Source organism: Symsagittifera roscoffensis, chromosome 9, assembly GCF_963678635.1.
Source record: "Symsagittifera roscoffensis chromosome 9, txSymRosc1.1, whole genome shotgun sequence".
Lineage (NCBI taxonomy): Eukaryota > Metazoa > Xenacoelomorpha > Acoela > Convolutidae > Symsagittifera > Symsagittifera roscoffensis.
Window position 1 is genome coordinate 23,094,961 of NC_087070.1, and position 22,022 is coordinate 23,116,982.

Below are 22,022 nucleotides of genomic sequence, written 5' to 3' on the forward strand. Positions count from 1 at the left end.
CGGGCTGAAAACTCGCAGTAAGATTATTTGTTGATCAAACTACGGTAATCAAACAAGCTCAGTTGTTGATCAAACAAATTAATAAACCTAACTGGATTCAGAGCTTCATCAATGAAAAGATGGCAGTTTTAGCATGTGTTACGAATCAATTAGAACTTGCTTTGCTCAAGACGTTGAAATTCTTTTTTGGATGTCTTATTCAGGTTTTCAAGTTCTGTCAAGGTTTGTATAACGAAGGTAAGAAAAAAAATTTTTCGATGGCTTTCAAAAGTAATTTCTATGAATTAAAAATTTTGTATCACTTGACTAGTTCGAATGGAAATCTAAGTTTTCATCGATTTGGTCCATGCTATTCAAAATAACTCAAAAAGTTTCATTTGCCTTAGACTAAAAAGAGGTTGATATAATTTCAAAGCATTATGTTTTATGAAAATGTATGGGATTTAATGTTTTTTGTTTTTTTTTTGTGCCACCCTTCGGGAAATGTTTGCACTTTTTGCTGAGCCGATTTTCAAAAAAAAACAAAGGAAAAATGGGCTGCTTTTTATGTGCATGAATATTTTGCTAGTCTCTTTACATTTTAACCTTCCCTTCTCCTGCCTTCGAAAGTTTCAGTTGGGGGATTTTTGGCATATTTGTTTTGATTAGTTGTTCATTTTCTCAATTATTAAATGCCCAAATCTGCGATGAAGGTTTCAGACATAGAGCAAGTTATTGGGATCTCCCTTGTCAAACGGCGATTTCCTAAATTCGGTAGAAAAAAGTTAAGGCCTCTCAAACAAGCCCACACATTTTGGTTCATTTTAAAACTGCGCTCAAAAACTACCGTGTCAAATCGGAGATTAAGGGTTAACCGAAATAAATAAAATCAGTTATGCTATGTCCTGTGCTTTGAAACAAAAAATGTGGCCCAAGATAAAGTCCTGTATTTGTTATTTTGCTCGTTTTTTGGAAAGTTATCTTTTTTTTTTCAGAATCTAACCTGCTGATTCTGAGGATGATATTTCATTAAAACTATCATGGTGCTTAGATTTTCCCTGCGTTATCTCTTTAGCTGAGACGGACTTCGGAAAAATTCCTTTTTATTTGATTCGTTGATTGTTTTTTTTTTGCAAATTTAACCGAAGAATTTTTTGTTTCAAATTTTTTTGTTTAGTAATCAAATCAAATTATTTGCATTTTATGGTCATTTTATCATTGGTAAGTAAGGATATGAATAATTAAAAAGAATTTTTAGGCGGGTAAAGATAGTGGTCAACCCATCATTTTGCCTTGTGGTTTAAACTGGTAATCTTGTTGGTACTTTTTTGGTAACGTGAGTATGTGGAAATTGTTGAATAGCCACTTTCTATTTTTTCTGACTAATCCTCCTCCCCTATGCAAAATGGGAAATTTTTCAAAAAACAAATTTAGATTAAGGTTCAATCTGGGTTTTGCTCTAAAATTGTGCAATTTTGGTAACATCAGAATAGTTACAATATTCCAAGTAGTTCTATCCAAGCAACTATTAGTATTTTTAAGGCAAATGAATCTCTGCCTTTTGATGCTTCTGTTTGCGAAGTGCAGCTTCACATCTGTTTGATTAAGGCCGAATCCTGTTCTCGGTCTCGAGAAAAACGGCTTCATTAACTTTGTTTTTCCAGTAAACATACGGGGCCTAGACAATTGGACGACAAGCAAACTGGACGATCCTAGAAAATTTAAGTTTAGACTATAGTTCTTTAAGCAAAATTTTTTGGGATAAAAAAACGGCACCAACAATTTTTGGGTTGAGCTAACCACTATAGGGCTAGAATTTTTTTACGATGTGCTATAAGGGAAGCAATCAATAATTTTAAATTCAATGAAAAGAATGGCGAATGACTAAAACAGACGAATGGAGGCTCCGTAACTTTTTTCGATCATATAACATCACATAGCTATTTTTTGAAAGCTATCCAGTTTCAGTTGTTTTTTGTCTTGCTTTGCGATTAACAAGCTTTATCAAACCGGAACATAATTTCTTTTCGTGCAAAATCATTGAATCCTCCGATAACTTCATTTCAAGCTTACAGCAAATTAATTTAACGTATGTTCATAAACAATTGGCGTGGTAATCGACAACCTTCGAATTGCAAAAAAAAACGTTCAAAGAACTTTATTTTTTGCTAGTCCAAAACTTCTGCCTGAAAAAATCATTGTCGGACTATCGCTGTTTTCTTAGGTTTTGGCTTTTTACGTTGTTGCTGCAGCGTGGATTTTTTACTGACTTGGGCAACTATTTAACTTTGCGGTTAGCAGGGGTACTGCAAACGGTTTTTTCCCGGGCGTGACGTACACTTAATTGCGAAAAAAATCCAATATATGAAATTCGAATATGACTACTATTACATCTGCTTAATTTTGCAGGCTTAGTTTCCCCAGCACAAGTTTTTTCCTAATTCAGTTATTTTCGCCAATTTAAAATGCTCTTTAAGTTGTAGGATATTCAGTTTCATGTTTTTGCAAAATTCTTTAAACACAAAAGAATAATGTTTACAACTTTTTTTTAATATTTGTTCTAACGATTCATGCCGATTGTATTCATCGTAGTCACAAGTATTTAGACGTGTGTTACAGCGGTAGATAGTCTTACATAAGTTAAATTCAAATGGATTTTAAAAAATTTACTAAAAATTTTCCCGAATTTGTTCTCAGCGTCTCGATTTTAGTCGGTGTGGTTTCTGAGATAGGTTTTATTGCAAGTGCTCAATTTGAACTAATAAAATTCCGGGACAGTTTCACCGCGTTTTTTTTTTTCAGTTTTTTTTTTCTGAATGCTTGCATTGTTTCATCTCGCATAATTCTAATTAAAAACTTAATTTTTATTTTTGTCGGTTTACTCATTCAAGTGTCAGTTTTAGCTCATGTCTGCATTTTAAATTGTTTTTCATGATGGTTTTAAGTTTACCAATGTAAATTGGTATAGTTTCAGATTTTTTCTTAAGTAATCGGTCCTCAAATTGCATCGCTTGATGAGCCAAAAAAATAGCAATGCGTGTGTCCATTGAGGGGGACAAATTTTTCCGACTCCAACTTTGTCTGCTGAATAACTGTTGACTTTGTTGCTGCTATATAAGTTGCTTCAGATTTAATAATCAATTTTTTCTTGGCAAAAAACAATTGGGATACATTATTAAAACCTTGGTTGATTTAATTTTTCAGAACTTTTTCTTCCTAGCGGATTGTGGGTCACTTTCTCTCGGCTAATTTTGCCAAATTATCCTTGTTCAGCATCGCGAGTGGTGTGAAGCTCCGATTTGCATTGGTGTAAAGTATCGCAAATTAATAAGTTGATAATACGGATAAAAAAACTTAAACAAAAACCTAATTTTATTCTTTCGCACAATTGATTTTTTGCATGGTTTCAAACTTAAAAAAACATGCTAGAGAATGGACTGTTCTAGCCTAAAAAAAAGAAAATATGAGATTTTTGAAAACTAGAAAATTCCAGAACTCTGGAATTTAATTTTTTATCGCGTATTCAAAAACTCGGTTTTGTCTGTAAGCAAATTCATTAGAACGTTTGCTTGCAGCCGTGCCCAAAAACTGCACCTTGCTGGTGTTGAAATTGCATTGAAAGTAGGAAAAGGCAGCATTTTTGCTGCAGTGTTTTAAATCATATAAGGGATATATCAGTCAGTTTACATTGATTGGTTATGTTGTAATTATGGACGACGAAACGTATTTGCGATGGTGAGAACACCAAGTTTGCGTAGAATTGTTCCTTGAAACTTGATCCAAAACTTTTAACCTTATATTATGTATGTATTTTAATATTCCTAAGGTTACTCTTTGGTTATTAATTTCAGTCATAACGCTTCAGCGCTGAGATGTGAAACTTTAGAAAGAATTCCCTGAAACTTATGATTTATGGTAAACAACCATCTTGAATTGATTGATACTCAATGAAAATCTCCGACCAAAATTTAACTGAAAAAATCAATTTCAATCAATTCTAAATCAATCTGAATCAATTTTTGGCGTTTTCTGGTTTTATATTCATAAAGATTTTGAGTAAGAATGGAGTCAATTCAAATCAATATAAATCATTTCAAATTGATATATGTCCGCTTTTTGTATGCTCATTATTTTATACAGATAATATTCAGATTTTTTTCGACTATGAAACAAAAAAATGAAAGAAAAATTCTGACTATAATAAATTTAACTTCTTTCTGCACCAAAAATGCATTCTTCTAAGTCAAATTTTTAATCTGTATGTCCTTTGCGTAACATAATTGCGCCTAGAACGTTGCATATGGAGAAACTTTTTATAAATTTACCTTTCATACTGCGGGAGCACTTAGTTTTGCAAAACTCAAAAGGATTCCCCGCATCTCAATAGATTGTGGTAAGAACTCTCCTTGAGTAGCTCTCTGTAGCTTTGATAACATTTTTTCTTGAGCAGTAAATTTTGTTCAACTTTGAAACCAAAAAACAGCAAAATTAAAAATAATTTTGCTGAGAATTGTTGGTTTTCACTGCCTTGCAAAAAAGTTTTGAGACTATTTAAATCTATTTTTAAGGCAAACAAATCGTTTTTTTACCTTAAGAATCCAATTTGTTCATTCTAAATCAATTTATTTAACCTAATGGGCCACCGTAAATTGATTTTCATACATTACTATTTGTAGAAACATTGATTTAGATCAATTTTAGCTTCAAATTTGTCAGTGCGGTTAAACATAGTTCAAGTAGCATTGCAATATAGAATCATAATCGATGCCAAAATTGAAAAACAAATCATTCTTTTCTGAATTGCAAGGAAATTTTAAACCTGGTGGATAGTAATTTTTAGTTAAACAAGACTGCTCGTATATCAAGACACAGCCATGAAAGTTCTGACTGCCTCTTAATCCATATCGAATAGGTTTCGGGGGAAAATTTTGAAAAACAGTAATTTTTGGACAATATCAACGATCAACAGTGTAAAAGCTTGAATCGTACGAAATTAATACGACGGATAAGCTAGCCTCAATTCATTTTAAGCCGGTTTTGTTGTGCGGGATAATTCGCGCATAAAACAATCACGGTGCACTTGCAAGATTATGGAAAAAATCTACAAAGCGCGCATGAATTAGTCCAGAGCATGGCCATATTGGCAATTTTCAAAGTTTTGCAACAAATCATTGGAGGCAAAATATCGTTTTAAACTTGATTTCAAGGAGTCGATATCTTCAATGGAGCATAAATTTTTTTTTCTTAAACAATAATCTTTCGATCGCCGAAAATTGACTGAATAAAAAAGGCACATAAAGCAAAAATATTCCGTTTTCTTCGAAAGTCGGGAACAATGAGCAATATCGATTCTTATTGAGTGTTTTGAGTGTTATCGAGTCTTATCAAAAATCTGGAAACACTCATCATTGCATTAACTCAAAACTATAGTGTATAGTACTCGACAAAAAGTGACTAATTAACAACTCTCTCTTAATTAAACAAAAATTCACTGCTCTTGTAACCACGTTTAATTGCAGTAAGTGTAGTCAAATTCAAATTTACATAATACTTCGAGCCTTGTCTCATAACTACGCACTCAAAATTGCCAAATCGTTGTGTCACTCTAAAGTTCCCATTTGTAGTTTCGATTCATGAATACGTGGCAGTAGTCGTGTTCTTTAAAATATCGTGATGTCTGTTTTAAGCAAAGGGTGTATTTTCGCACTTGGCAACCCCCTTCTGGATATTACGGCCGAGGTGACGCCAGTGTTTCTGGAGAAGTATGGACTGAAGCGGAACAGTGCGATTCTGGCGGTGCATGAGCAGCGGCCCATGTACCAAGAGATGGTGGACAAGTTTCAACCCATCTTCACCCCCGGTGGCGCCACACTGAACACAATCAGATACTGCCAGTGGCTCATAGGTTAGCTCACACTTGTTTTCTACGTCATTCTAGTGGCTAATTAATTTTTGCTACTACATCACTGGATTTCAAAAGGGTTGTACTTTTTGAGATAATGGCCCAATTATAGACCTTCCATCCTCAGAATTAGTATATAAAAGGGCGCGAGCGGATTTAGAGGGGGTGGCGGGCGCCTTTCCCCCTTTCAGGGATTTGAGCCCCTGCCGATATACATTCAATTTTGGCGCCAATATATACTCAATTTGAGGATGAAGCGCGCGCCGAAAAAACGCAAATTTTGGCGCCAATTTTGGCGCCAATATATACTCAATTTGAGGATGAAGCGCGCGCCGAAAAAACGAGAAAAAAAAACGAAAAAGCGCGCGCCAAAAAAACGCCAAAGTTTTTCCAAAATTGGCCTAAGAACGTCTTTTTTGATTTGTTTTGTGAGAGCTCGGAAAACTAATTTAGTCGACCTACAAAAAGGTCGATAAAATTTCAAATTTTTTTTGAAAACCTACTCCTCCCCCTCGAGAAAACCCTAAATCAGCCCCTGTATAAGGGATAATAAACTTAACGGTTGTAATCAGCCAAAAATAACCGTCATAAAATAAATCCAAAAAGGGCATTTTGGAGAAATTTGGCGACCAGAATTGAGATGAGGGAAAGTCTAAACTTGGAATGCTATTGATTGGAAATATTGTGTCTTCTTTTTTGTAGCCTTGCTATACCTGTAAATCTAATCCTAATGCCATCTCTTTGGGTAAATACAGTTCATTAAACCTAGCAGTCCATATTAATTTTGTTGTTTATATTTGTTTTGTGGATTGGTTTTTTAACTCCGTGTGAATAAATCATTTCAGGTGAGAACTACCCTGAAGCCTGTACTTTTGTTGGTTGTGTGGGAACAGATGCGTATGCCTCCACTCTGAAGGATCTGTGTGTGAATGACGGAGTGAATGTGCAATTCTACCAAGTGGACAATCGCCCAACTGGAACATGTGCAGTCTGCATCACAGGTCAAGACAGGTCAGTTAAAGAGTTTGTTTTTATGACAACTTAATTGGCATAAGTTTCCAACGAATTAAACTGTTCAGATTGCCTAAAATTTAATGTGATTAGAAGTGGTGGATCTGGCGTACATAACGAAGCTAAACTTTGCACTAGATAGGTGCACAATTTGGTCTCTGTAGGTCACTGAAATCCAGAGACAAGACTTCAATCAGGTTTCAAAACTTCCGTGGATTACCCGCAGAAATACGTGCAACGGAAACTTTATCGGCACTTAAGTTTTGTCGCACGCAGATTCCGCAACTAGCTAAATTAGCTGGTTGCGGAATCTGCGTACGACAAAACTTAAGTGTCTATTGGTTAGGCTTTTATTTAAACCAAATTCATTTTCCGTACTTTTTCTGAACATTGAATATACGTATCTATATTTCCCTGGAAACCCTATACAAATGCGGATTTTTTTTGGTTTGAGGATTCCGTCTTCAGTTTGAGGATTCCACACAAAGTTGCGGATTCTGTGACAGTAATTTTACCAAACACAACATGTTATATGTTTTTGAATTCCACAGATTGTTCCAGATTCCGCATTTTTTTAATTTTACAAAATTGGCTGTTTTTTTTTGTGTTTTATCTATTTGTTCGTGGAATCTAAAACTGCAAAGAAGAGCAAAGAAAACTAACAAAGTCGCAGATTCCGCGACAAATTTGTTTTCGACCTATTCCGGAATCAGTTTACAATCACAAAAAACGCAATTTGGCCCAGTCTTTTACTTTTTGGTGATAGTTTTAAGTGTCAATGAACCCAGGGTAGAGACTCATCTAGGTTTAATTAATTTTCTGACCAAAAAATTTTAAATTTCATCCATACCAATTTTGATTATTTGCTGTTTGCTGTTCGATTTCTTCTTAAATTCGGTTCATTTCTAGTTGCTAAAACAAGACAAATTACGCTCTTCGATTACAAAATTGTAAATAGAGCAAAAAAGCATGAACCATTTCTAGATTTATCAGTGAATTTAGCTCTCCTCCCATCTCCCTCACTTCAAAAGAAAAGAGCCCTGAGTTTTATTTTTTCCTAGCGGAATTGAAAAGTTTGACTATTGACCAAGTGTTCTCTTATTTGGTTAGTTTTATCAAAAAAGTGTGTCATAAACTGTTCTTGACTTTCGAAAAGCCTTAAAGCCATGTATTATTGTTTTCTTTGCCACACAAAACTTTTTTCAATTTCTTCGATTTGATTGACAGTTTTCAAATGTCAGTTGGTTAGGCTTTTGTTTTAATCAAATTTATTTTCCGTGCTTTTTTCCGAACACTGAAAAGGCCCGTTTTTCGTTTTGCGCTGTTCGAAATAACCTCATGCACAAATGTAGCCGAAAAATTTTTGGAAACGATTATTTTAGCTATAATGTGACTCTGGACAGTTTCAATATCAATCTAGGTAGAAAAAATTCTTGTTTTTCTAGAACCACGTGAATGAATGCTTATGAAAGCCTTCAGTTAAAAAATTTCGGTTTCGCCGCATTTTTTTGCACTACCAGAAAAGTCTGTACTGTAATTCGTTTCAAGCTCAGTTTGATTGATTTTTACGTTGTGGAACTGCTTATAATTTATACACTTCTAAAATGAGTCTTCTAAGTCTGTTCAGTAATTATTCGCGCTTTCTTCTTCTAATTAGATTTAACTGTTTTGAATTAAAACGAAAATGATCCGAGTCCACAATGAGAAAAATTGATATATTTTTTACCTCAAATGTTATCATTAGCCAGAACTCAACAGAACTTAAGCAAGCTAACAGATTCTAGTAGATGCGGGTGGCTATACTAGGCGAATTTTACATTAGGCGAGCCATGAATTTTATTTTTTAGATTTTAGGAGCTGCAAAGTTTATAAAGATAGATGAAAACATTAAAATATTTATGAATATTTTTTTATATTAAGGTTGGTTACCAGCTTAAAAACAGCAGCAAATTGGTTGAATTTGAAGCTTTGAAAAAAGACCGAATCGAAGCTGAGGCTAATTCGAACTAAGGGCGAAGGCCGTTAATTGAAAATAAGGATCATGACTCAACAAAAAAATAAGCTTGGTCAAAATTAATGCAATGGTTGAAACTTTGAAAATAGCATTTTACCCGATGGTGGCTGTCCAGCATTTGAAAAAGGGAAAACATCGAAACTATTTCTGAAAAACTATCCGTTGAAAAGAAATCTGTCAAAAACCATTGGTTCAATTCACCCACAATTCTAGCGCAGATTGAAATAAAGGGTTACCCCCTTTTTAACTCTAAACAATTTAACACCATACAATTTTACTCCCTACTTTTTGTTGCCTTAGCAATTTAACGTCGCTACATTTTAAAACAATTTCTATGACTTAACACCGTTTTGTCCCAATATGAAAAGAAAAATGGCTTCAGAGGGGATTTCGGTAAACATCAAAGAGTTAAACGAGAGACCTTTGCAATTTAAAGCCAGACAATTTTGCGCTACATAACTCGCTTAAGTTTTGAACAGAAATGACCTTGCAAATAATTTCAATGAACCGTTTCAAACCAAAATGAAATGGCCTTGCCAGTATTTTTAATGAATCATTCCAAATTGAACCAAAAACAAGCAGTATTTCAATGAACTTCAAAAGCCCGCAAATAATTAGACGTCCTTTGACTAATATGATTTAAGTTTCTAGACATTTTTAGCCGCTATAGAAATTTTAAAAAGGTTTAAACAATGCCAAAAGCCTAAGAATCAGTACTTTGTAGAATCATTCTCGAACTTAAACGTATAACCTGATCGCTTTGTCAGTTTTTTTGAACTGTTGGCACATAAACGCAAAGCTAAAGGGTTTGCCAGCCCGTAGTCCTAACCTAGCTTCCTGAAAAAAGGGCGATTGTCCTGGGATTACATGCTAAGGCACGAGTCAAGTTCTTGCGTTTAGTTACGTTTCGGAGAGTCTGCAAGGAAACGCCTTTTGAAAAAAAAACTGAAAAAAGTTTAAGTAAGATTAAAATTTGAAATTTAATAAAACGAAAGAATAAACAAAAACGAGACAAAATTTACGAAGGTTTAACACAAACTAGACAACGCTCTGAAAAAGTACAGATCAGTTTTGTCTTCGTTATATTGACATATCTTTTGTACTCTTTCATTTAATACTCAATACTTTTTCTTTTTTTGCGAACTTATGGCCACTAGATGCATCAAAAAATTGAGTTTTTGTACGGAAGTGTCTTTTTGCAGGCTGCCCACTACTTTCCACATATTTGGGTGGGCTCCACTGAAATATGATTGAATCCCGAAATGCCATCCCTCGACAGTATTTGTTGTCTGAGCAATCCTACTCACGGCCGCATCTCGCTGGTACCAAATGGAGAGTGGGAATGAAACTTCACGGTTTGGCACCAAGCTTTTTATATAAACAGAGTCCAAATGTGCTTCGGGGAATGATTTTTGGAAGTACTAAAGAGTAGCTTGTTCAAAATCTTCGTAAACGGACATTATGTTTTGTACTCTTTCATTTAGTACTCAAAATTTCTATTTCTCTTTTTTGTGAATTTATGGCCACTCGATGCATCAAAAAATTGAGTTTTTGTACAGAAGCATCTCTTTTCACATGTTTGGAATGCCTCCGCTGAAATAAGATTGAATCCTGAAATGCCATCCCTCGACTGCATTTGTTGTTCGAGCAATCCCACTCGTACTGTTGTTTGAGCAATCGAAGGAAAGCGTAAATGCAAGCTGGCGCAATGCCAGATACACTTACATGAATTGAATGTAGCTGATAGAACATTTTTGGAGTAATTTGAAAAGTTCCATCGGCTAACCAGGAAGGTGACTTTTCCAGAACTCTCAGCTTTTTGGGGTCTCCCCTCAAAATGATTCGCTCGTGATCATTTGATCCACTGTCATACCATATAAAGTTTTCAAAAATTTCAGGGATCTCAAATTTTTGTGCAACGGGGATAGGCGGCATATTTACATCTAGCTGCTTACGAGTGCGCGCAGCCGGTTGGATCAGTTTGTCTTTACTTGGGAGGCAAACTGAGTGGCCAAATCGTTTGTAACTGGCAAAACCTCACTGGCAACTGCGACAGTTGGGGTAAATCTCTCGCTGAGATCTTTTAAATGCTTTATGACACTTCGGTCCTCCGAATTTCCCGCTGAAATGTCATGGTTATGCTCTCCACGCGTCTCGAGTAATTCGTTTTTTTTTCTGTAATGACAGCTGCTCGGTATTTATGTGTTTGATTTTTTGAGCAAATCCAGCTTTCGGTAAACTTAGTTTTTCGCCTGAAAAAAAGTTCGTGGCCGGACGCTATAAGAATTGGCTTGTTTTTAGATGAAACTGTGTATTCGACAGAAGACTCAATCATAATGTGTTTATTGCTTGCGTTTGTTTATCGCTTGAGTAAAGTATAAAGTGACGGTCAGAATTTATTTTCTGTCAGAATTTTTACGTTAAATCGTTATGAATTAGCACAAAAAGCTTTTTAGTGATCATAATGGTCTAGCGAAAACTCTAATTGAAAATAAATTACGAACTTGTCGGTAGGAGTCTTCAGTAATTTATTTAGGAAGCCTCCTTTTAGCATGTATAACTCAGTTAAACCAAGTTTTTCATTATGGTGCGTTCGTTAATTGCAGGATTAATTTCAGTGTGATAAGCGTTAAGATAAGGAATTCATACAGCTATAATTTAAGTAGTGAACTGACTAGGTGTTAAAATGTAGTGTTAAACTGGAAAATAGGAATTCACTTGTTGTCGATTTAAATTGTTAAGTAGTAAAATGACTAGGTGTTAAAATGTACGGTGTTAATTTGTATGGTATTAAATTGTAGGTCACCTAAATATAGACCTATTTTGGTTCAAAGAAGAGTCTCGTATTTGTGTCAACAGAAAAAAAATAAGCCCGATCGGCTTCCAAATGAGTACAGTTACGCAAAAAGATTTTTTAACAAAGTAACGAACCTAATTTTAAAAACCAAAAGACTGTCCGTATCAGGGCGAAGCCTTGAATGTTCCGAAGGCCTTTTACGGTCTGTACAGCATTAGTAACGTGAAAAAATTGTAATAAAATGAAACTATTTTTTTTTCAAATTTGAAATTGTTTGTGAAAATCATCCCCTCCCCACGCGCCCTATAAAGTATAAAGTGAAAGAAGTCGGTCCTAGTAACAAATCATTTAGGGACAATAAATGACGATTGAGCTCAAAATAACAACATTTTTTGACTGATATAAAATCAGTCGCTCAATAATTTTTTTTCAAAAAGTCGAAACTTCAACTTTCTTTTCTTCAACTTTTTTTCAAAAATTATTTTCTTTTGAAAATAACTAAAATATCAGTAAGTCAATTTTCTGTAGCTTTTCTGTAGTTGATCAAATGATGTTTTTTGATAGAGTTTTTTGTTAATTTTTCTACGATTGGTCAGAAAAACAGTTGAAAGCGTAAAGGCTGCCAAAAAATAAGAAGCATGAGAAAAAAAGATACCTCTTTCAATCAAGACCATCTATTATGTTTGCGAGCTATAATGTTTGCTTTATCTGGGCCTAAATAAACATTTATGATCAGCATGAGATCGTCCATTATGTTCACGAAAATCTCGAAAATAAATTTTGAAAATGCAAGCGGGGGCGGTCAACATTGCCGAAACACAAGAGTATCGAAACTGAGTTTGTGTTCAGAAGTTTCAAAATTGATCTTCTGACAGAGTTTTTTTTGTGAATTATTAGCGTTTTGGCGAACTACTGCTTTGTTTCGGATTTAAACTGATCATTTTTGCGAATTTGGCATTTGGCTGGAAAAATTTGGCATTTTGCTGAGTAAATTTTTGTTCAGAATAAATTATGACGCTTTTGGGGAAATTTTGTTTCTGTAACAAGCGGCATCATTTAAAATGTCAATTTCTGACTTTTCAATTACCGTCCATTTGAATATAAATACGTGAGGCTACATTTACGGTAGTTGGTTGATTTTGTATTTAAGTTTGTGTCAGTAGCTTGAATTTGTCAGCTTGGATATTCAAATTTTCGACCTTACGCTCAACTGAATGATGAAACAAAAGAGCGCATTCAATAACGAGACTGCCCCATGACAAAACCATGAGCTTTCCCACTGCCCCTCAGCTGGTCTTAAACAATTTTAGCTTAACAATGTTCTGTTGAATTACAAATTTTCGATTGCCAATATCAAATATAAAGCGTTGCGATTTGAATTGAATTAAAATGGCCACTTTTAAAGCCCGATCGGCTTCCAAATGAGTACAGTTACGCAAAAAGATTTTTTAACAAAGTAACAAACCTAATTTTAAAAACCGAAAAGACTGTCCGTATCAGGGCGAAGCCCTGAATGTTCCGAAGGCCTTTTACGGTCTGTGCAGCAGTAATAACATGAAAAAATTGTAATAAAATGAAACTATTTTTTTTCAAATTTGAAATTGTTTGTGAAAACCACCCCCCCACGCGCCCTATAAAGTATAAAGTGATAGAATTCGGTCCTAGTAACAAATCATTTAGGGCAAATAAGCTTCCTTCAACCAATTTGGAACTATTTCTAAGTCGGATTAAACATCCGTTTACGCGGTAATAGCGCGAAAAATATCGCGCTCCAAATATCGCAAAGTGGCCAAGTAAGCAATCTTTAATAATCAAATGAATTTATGAAAAAGGATCACAGGTAAAATATCTTATGACGATTGAGCTCAAAATAACAAAATTTTTTGACTGATATAAAATAAGTCGCTCAATAATTTTTATTCAAAAAATCGAAACTTCAACTTTTTTTTCTTCAACTTTTTTTTCACAAATTATTTTCTTTTTGAAAATAACCAAAATATCTGTAAGTCAATTTTCTCTAGCTTTTCTGTAGTTGATCAAATGATGTTTTTTGATAGAGTTTTTTATTAATTTTTCTACGATCGGTCAGAAAAACAGTTGAAAGCGTAAAGGCTGCCAAAAAATAAGAATCATGAGAAAAAAAAGATAACCTCTTTTAATCAAGACCATCTATTATGTTTGCGAGCTATAATGTTTGCTTTATCTGGGCCTAAATAAACTTTTATGATCGGCATGAGATAGTCCATTATGTTCACGAAAATCTCGAAAATAAGATTTGAAAACGCAAGCGGGGGCGGTCAACATTGCCGAAACACGAGAGTATCGAAACTGAGTTTTTTTGTTCAGAAGTTTCAAAATTGATCATTTTTGCGAATTTGGAATTCTTTTTGTGAATTATTGGCATTTTGGCGGACTACTGCTTTGTTTCGGGTTTAAACTGATCATATTTGCGAATTTGGCATTTGGCTGCAAAAAATTTGGCATTTTGCTGAGTAAATTTTTTGTTCAGAATAAATTATGACGCTTTTGGGGAAATTTTGTTTCTGTAACAAGCGGCATCATTTAAAACGTCAATTTCTGACTTTTCAATTATCGTCCATTTGAATATAAATACGTGAGGCTACATTTACGGTAGTTGGTTGACTTTGTATTTAAATTTGTGTCAGTAGCTTGAGTTTGTCAGCTTGGATATTCAAATTTTCGACTTTACGCTCAACTGAATGATGAAACAAAAGAGCGCATTCAAAAACAAGACTGCCCCATGTCAGGACAAAACAATGAGCTTTCGCGCTGCCCCTCAGCTGGTCTTAAGCAATTTTAGCTTAACAATGTTCTGTTGAATTACAAATTTTCGATTGCCAATATCAAATATAAAGCGTTGCGATTTGAATTGAAATAAAATGGCCACTTAGCTTGCCTCAATTCAGTTTGGAACGATTTGGAGTATAAGATAATTTGCCTCTTACTTTGCGCGTTTAAACAATTGAGTATGAATCTTGAAACTCACTAGCATTTAGGCTAGTGGCAAGCATACTCCGAAGATTCCTGGTTCGATACTCATGTGCAGTCAATTTTTGTTCCGACTTTCGATACGAAAGTAACGGAATATTTGTTCTCGGGTGGGTTTTATCTTCAGACAAATTTCTACTTTTTACCTAGCCATTTTTGACGGAATTTTTTATCATTCAAAAGGTATTGTAGTCCTGAGATTAAATTTTTAAAGATATTGTACCTGTGATCATTTTTCGTAAAGTTATGGGGGTTTAAAGATTGCTATTTTAGCCAATTTGGGACAATTAACGCGCGATATTTTTCGCGCTATTAACGCGTAAGCGGAGATTTAATCCGTATTAGAAATCGTTCCAAATTGGTTGAAAGAAGCTTATTTGCCATAATTGATTTGTTACAAGGAGCTCCATAAACCTTAAAAGGCAGTCGTAACATTCAGGGCTTCGCTCTGATACGAGCAGTCTTGTTGTTCCGACTTTCGATACGAAAGTAACGGAATATTTGTGCTCGGGGTGGGTTTTTTTTTCTTCAGACAAATTTCGACTTTTTAACTAGCCAGTTTTGACGGAATTTTTTTATATCATTCGAAAGGTATTGTTGTCCTGAGCTCAAATTTGAACAGATATTTCACCTGTGATCATTTTTTGTTAAGTTACGGGGGTTTAAAGATTGCCATTTTGGCCAATTTGGGACAATTAACGCGCGATATATTTCGCGCTATTAACGCGTAAGCGGAGAGTTAATCCGTCTTAGAAATCGTTCCAAATTGGTTAAAAGAAATTATTTGCCATAAATGGTTTGTTACAAGGAGCGAAATCTATCATTTTGTACTTTATATGGCGTGTGGGGGGATGATTTTCATAAAAAATTTCAAATTTTAGAAGAAAAAATATTTTTCTTTTGTTTTATTTCATTGAATTTTTTAATATTATTACTGCTCCATAAACCTTAAAATGCAGTCGGAACATTCAGGGCTTCGCCCTGATACGAGCAGTCTTGTTGTAATATATGTTTGATTAGAAAAAACCACCCCAAGAAAATATATTCTCACTTTCTACGAAAGTCGGAACAAAAACGTAATACGGAAAATCAAATACGCAATTGTTTCCTTTGAAAAAACTTTAACAGCTTTTATACTTTACCGTAAGATTTATCGGTGTAGTTTTGGAGAAATTAGCTATCTCAACTGCCTGCGTTGCATTTTTTCAAAGTAAATGATCCTATGAGTCATCTAGATTTGATCAATCAATTTCTAGCACTCGGGATCAGTACTCATGCTAAACGCTGGGATGAACAATGGCTTCCTCCCATCCCCCTTTCCATTTCGCAACCAATCAATGCAATTTGCGACAACTAAACTGATATAGAATACGCTATGAAACCTTAGCTAAAAAGCAAAAACTACGATAGACTAAACCTACGTTGCTGCCTTCACAACAAGAAACATAAAGTCAATTTTTGAAATGATCGGAAATTTTAAACGCCAATATGTTCAAAATGTTTCTGTTAAAACAGATGGTGTTAGAACTCAGTAATTTGGAATGTAGCGGTTGCAGGTTGTTCAACTAGCAGAATACCAAAGGTTACTTCTATTATCCGATGATTACACTGACACTGCAAATGTAGCTACCCATGTTCAATTTTCATTTTTGATCACGTGAATTTTATTTTAGTTTTTTTTCGCCATTTTTCTGTCCGTTGTTGGCTGAATATGACCTAAGTAGCTGTAATAACTAAAACAATACTGCTGGTATACCAGGGCGAGGCCTCTATGATCCGATTGCACTTTAAGGCCAATTAAAAGGTTTTTTTCTTAAGAATAATGGACGAATTAACCGGAAAAAAAATCATTTCTTCTTTATTTTAACGACCAATTTGGAACTATTTCTAAGACGGATTAACTATCCGCTTACGCGTTAATAGCGCAAAATATATCGCGCGTTAATTGTCCCAAATTGGCCAAAATGGCAATCCTTAAACCCCCGTAACAGCTGAAATATCTTTTCAAATTTGAGCTCAGGACAACAATACCTTTGGAATTCCGTCAAAAATGGCTAGTTAAAAAGTCGAAATTATCTGAAGAAAAAACCCACCCCGAGCACAAATATTCCGTTACTTTCGTATCGAAAGTCGGAACAATAATTCAGCTCTTACGCGTTTTAATATATTGCGCGTTTGTTATCCAAAATTGACTAAATTGCCAATTCTAAAGAAGTTTTCAAATGATAGAAGGTGAAATATCTTTTTAAGTTTCATCTTAAAATAATAATTAAAAACGCTGAGTTAAAAAGCCGAAAAATTACTGAATAAATAAAACCACCCCAAGCATAAATAATCCGAATTTTCCAAAGCGTTAAAGATACCAAAGAGCATGCCTCAATCTACTTTGGAACGATTCCTAAGACGGATTAAATCTCCGCTTCCTTCCTAATAGCACGAAATATATCGTTTTGATTGTCTAGAGTTGCCCGAATTGGTTGTCTTTAACACCCATAAATTTACGAGAAAAAATCACAGGTGAAATATGTTTTTTGTTTAATTTGAGCTCAAGACAACAACTTTTTCAACAAAATTGCAACAAAAATTCCCAGTTAAAGATTTGAAAAATATCCAAAAAAACACCCCGAGCTTCAAAATTTTATCACTTTCTTCTAAATTTGAAACGATGAAGCATTCATCAATTGGATAGTCAAATCTGTGATAACTGTTCTATGACTATTTGTTCTCACATGTCAGCTACTTTTTAAAAAAAAACTGGTGGTGCGTGAAATTCTTCTTGTGATCTTTGCTTTCGATCATGTCAATTGCTAAGTTTTACCTTGGTGAAAAAACCGTATATTACAATTTTTCCTTGTTTTAGTATGGTTGTACTTCAATCTGTCATGATAACAGTTTCAACAGTTTCTGGCCTAACCTATCGCTAAAATTACGTTTTTTAAAATTCAGGTTTGAGTTTTGTTTTTGATAGTGAGTGGTTTCTCATTTCGTTTTTCGTTATGTTATTTGATTTTTTTGGATTGTGCCCAATAATTTATTCAGATTAATAGTATATTCACTGTTTGAATAGTCGAATAATATATAATATAGCTTTTTGCATGAAGTTAACTTAAAGTTTTTTGCATGGCCGTCATCCTGTTTGTTGGCTTATTCTTCTTAAATTTTCTTGGTTCACATAAGAAGCTCACTTTGATGTAATTTTTACAGCAATTGGTCCGGTATTTCTGGCTTAACTTTTTGTTAATTAAACAAGCCAAAATTATTAATTTTGGGGTAAAGAGTGCAAGGAGTGAGCAAAGAGTTTTGTGAAATTGGTCTGAAAAAAAGAATCATATTTATTCTTCAGTTTCATCCTAACAAAAACTGAATAAACAAAAATCAAACTGAAAAACAGACAAGAAGATTACCAGACTTAACTTATTTGCTGCCTTTAAAGCAAACATAAGAACATAAATCGAATACAACGGAGTATTAAACTGCCCCATGAATAAAACATGTATTTTTCAGCAAAATATGATCAATTCTTAAATTGTGAGATTGTAGATATACTTTGTGATCGCAAAAAAGTTTTAAAAAAGTTCGTTTTTGGTAGGGGTTGGGTATTGAGAAAATGAGATTGGGCTAGGGATCTTAAATGAGATTTAAAAGGTTGAAATCAGTAAACAGTCTGAAAAACATGTTAAGTAGATTGTAATTGTAAAGTAGATCGGATCTACTTAACAATTACCCCCCCCCCTCCCTCCGCCCTTCAAGATAGAGTGCGATTGTTAAGTAGATTGAAATATTCAAATTTGTGACCAATCAAATGCAGCAAAATTCGAATAATAAACAGAACTTTCTGGTGCTATTTTACTGCATTTATTTATAGGGTTGGCAATTCCTTAGTAGATACCATATGGCGGTACTTTCAAAATAGATTCATAATCTTTGAAATACCTAACAACAATAAAATTCTTCAGTGCTTAAACGTACATATATGCAGTTTTCGCACCAAAGAGGATAACCGACAGGCAAAGTATACCTTTCTTTGGTTACCCTTTCTCAGGCAGGTAGCAAATGATCACATATTTCAATTGCGCGCGTATATTGATAAACAAAATCTTATTTTGCGGTTGAAAGAGAGTCGCGGTTGAAATCCGAGTCGCGGTTGAAATCCGAGTCGCGGTTGAAATCCGAGTCGCGGTTGAAATCCGAGTCGCGGTTGAAATCCGAGTCGCGGTTGAAAGAGCCTAAATGTGATCCCTGTTTCAACCATAACCGAGATTGCTTAGAAATACTTGAAATCGAGAGAAAACATCAGTCTAGGCTTTAGCTTTTTGAACTTTTCCATTGGTTCGAAGAATAATCATTGTCGAAATAAAAAGACAAACATAGCGGCTAGAAGGAAGCAAAAAATTAATGTTGCTCTATCGATATAATTTGTTTCCATCAATGATCTATGAGTAGCGAGAATTTTCGAAACTATGCTTAAGAGCTGAGCACTCTGAAAAAGTTGAGCACTTAAAAAAAATCTTATGGAAACTTCGGTAATCATCATGAGTATGGCAGCAGGTCTTTGGTGGCGAATCTGGCTGCTGCTGACTGCTACAATAAAGACTCCCACTTGAAGACTGAAAGGATCTGGAGTATGGTTGAGAAGGCGGAGTTATTCTACAGTGCTGGATACCCCTTGACTGTGACTCCAGACGGGATGCTCACACTGGCCGAATATGCATGTGCAAACGACAAAGTATACTGCCTCAACTTGTCCGCAGAGTTCCTCTGCCAGTTTTTCCAGGTCTGGCTTTCCTTGAAGCTTTTTTTGAACTTTTCTGTTATGATAATTGTTTCGCAACTATTTTTGGTGATTATGAAGGATTTATTTATGTTCTCTGCTGGACTGTGTTCGAAAAAATTGCACAAATGTTGTTACAAAATCTGTACAAAAAGTTTTTTAGAAATTTTTTATGACTGTTTTTATCAGGCAAGGCAATTTTGAGCTTCGGAAAATTGAAAGACCTTTTTAGCGCAACTTGAAAAATCAAGCCCTACAAAACGCGAAGTACACCTTAAAATAATGAAAGTAAAATCGAAATAGATTTTTTTCAATAGATAAGTTCTGAAGGTGGGGTTGGGTTCGCTGTTTTCAATGGCCCTATCAGTAAACTGAATATACAATCTTTGCTTTAGGAGCACATGTCTAGACTTCTACCGTATACTGATTACCTTTTCGGAGGGCAGACGGAATCCGAGAAGTTCTCGGAAGCCAACGGGGGTCCGAAGGCCAAAGACACCCGAGAAATCGCCAAATGGGCTAGCACTCTCCCGAAGTCAAACAAAAACCGAAACCGATTTGTAATTTTAAACCAGGGATTAGACACGGTTATTGTGGCCTCGAATGGGGAAATCATTCTTGAATTAGAACTTGTAAAAACACCTAAGGAAAATATTGTTGACTTGAATAGTATAGGAGATTCATTTGTCGGTGGCTTCATAGCGGGTCTAGCTCAGGGTTTCGAATTGCCCCAATGCGTTAAATTAGGTCAAGCAGCCTCAAGATACTGTGTACAGAAAACAGGCAGTGTGTTTGAAAAAGAAGACAGAGGTTCAGTACTTTCCGACGCTAGAATAAGTCGCAAAACTTACAAAAACTTCTGATTTTCAAACTTTATTGTTGTGATGTATACAAAATAAAATTATTCCACAGATTAAAAATGTGTAACGAAAAGATTTGCTGTCATTGTTGGAAGATACGATTTTACATATTGAATGTTTTGGTGCAATGATTCAAATGGAACTGTATGAAAAGAACCGGGTTGAGGTGGTCAACTGCATCTTAAGTATGTGTCGACCACTATCCGCTCTCGACTTTGTGGGTCAAACTGGCCGGCCGGCTGTCGACTTTGTGAGAAGACCAATGCCTGCTCTCAAACACTGGTTTAGTTTGGTCCACTTTTGTCTCTAGGTATCGGCCCTCATATCGACCAGGTATCCACCACCGACTATAATTTGAAAATATTAATTGTGTCAAAAAGCGGTCATTTGGTCCACCCGTACAGTAGATGCATAATTTGGCCACCTCCCCCGGGAATTTCGATGTCGCTCACGAAAAACTTAAAACGTCGGTTTGTTTAAATGAATCAATCATTTGGCTCAGTATTGCTATTCTGTATTGAACAGGCTTATTTAGGCTGGAAAAGCTAGTATTTTATTGAGATAAAGGGATGAAAATTTTTCATTTCAAAAATTTTCAGCTGAATAAATGTCGCTGTTAATTGAACAGTGTCATTGATTCAGCTTTAACCATAAAAAACTGAGTTAATTATTGGATTTAATATTAATAGCATAAGTTTTGACCAACTCGGCTGAAGGAAAAATGTGTTCGACTGTGATCTAGCTTTTTTCGACGAATTCGACCAAAAAAGAGTGTTCGACTGTGTTTGACTCAAGCGGGTTATATGTCGGCCAACCTTGCCCAAACTGTCCATATTTCCACCGGCTCGGCTCAGGCAACAACGTGTTCGCTTGTGATTGTCTCAAGCGGGTTATATGTTGGCCAACCTGGCCCAAACTGTCTATATTTCCTCCGGCTCGGCTGAGGCAATAACGTGTTCGACTGTTATTGTCTCAAGGGTGCTCTGTTTGGACCAACTCGGCCAAAACTGGCTATATTTCGTCGACTCGATTGAAAAAAAAATGTGTCCGACTGTTCGATCCAAATGTTTATATTTCAGTCAAGTCGACTCAAACTAGCATTTTTTTGACCAACTGACCAATAAAAAAAGAAACATGTGAGATTGTTTTTGACTCAAGCGTGTTTTGCTTTGACCGATTCGACCCAAGCTGGACTGTGTTTCTACCGAATCGACTGAAGCAAAATCGTATTCGAGTGGGATTGACTATATTTGGACCAACTGAATCCAAACTGGCTGTGTCTCGACCAGCCTGACCGAAGCAAAAATGTGTTCAACTGTGCTTGACCCAAGCGTGCTTTGTTCCGATTGACCCGACCGAAACTGGCTGTTTCCAGCAACTCGACTGAAGGAGAAATGTTTTCCACTATGTTCAAAACAAGTGTGCTATGATTGGACAATCTCGATTCAAGCTGTGTATGTCTCGACCGCCTGCACTGAAGCAAAACTTGTCGACTGTAATCGACTCAAGTCTGCTATCTTTCGACAAACTCGAGAAACTGGCTAGGTTTTGACCAATTCGATTGAAAAAAACTGTTTTAAACCGAACGGAAAAACTTTTTTGACTTAACTTGCTCTGTTTCAACCGACTCAACACAAACTGCTAATGTTTCAACCAAATCAACAAAAGGAAAAATTGTT

At 35.3% G+C, this 22,022-nt stretch overlaps 1 protein-coding gene across 2 annotated transcripts; it reads left to right on the forward strand.

Moving 5' to 3' along the window:
- The first annotated feature begins 5,499 nt into the window (after nucleotides 1-5,499).
- Nucleotides 5,500-20,432, forward strand: LOC134854364 (uncharacterized). Of its 2 annotated transcripts, none has more exons than XM_063870587.1 (4): nucleotides 5,500-5,884; nucleotides 6,727-6,892; nucleotides 19,258-19,486; nucleotides 19,879-20,432. In XM_063870587.1, exons 1-4 carry the CDS (start codon nucleotides 5,653-5,655, stop codon nucleotides 20,344-20,346), a joined length of 1,095 nt encoding a protein of 364 aa, XP_063726657.1. In that variant the 5' UTR covers nucleotides 5,500-5,652; the 3' UTR covers nucleotides 20,347-20,432. The 2 variants fall into 2 exon arrangements, with proteins under 2 accessions (XP_063726657.1, XP_063726658.1); XM_063870588.1 differs by having other exon boundaries at nucleotides 19,261-19,486.
- The last annotated feature ends 1,590 nt before the right edge of the window (nucleotides 20,433-22,022 follow it).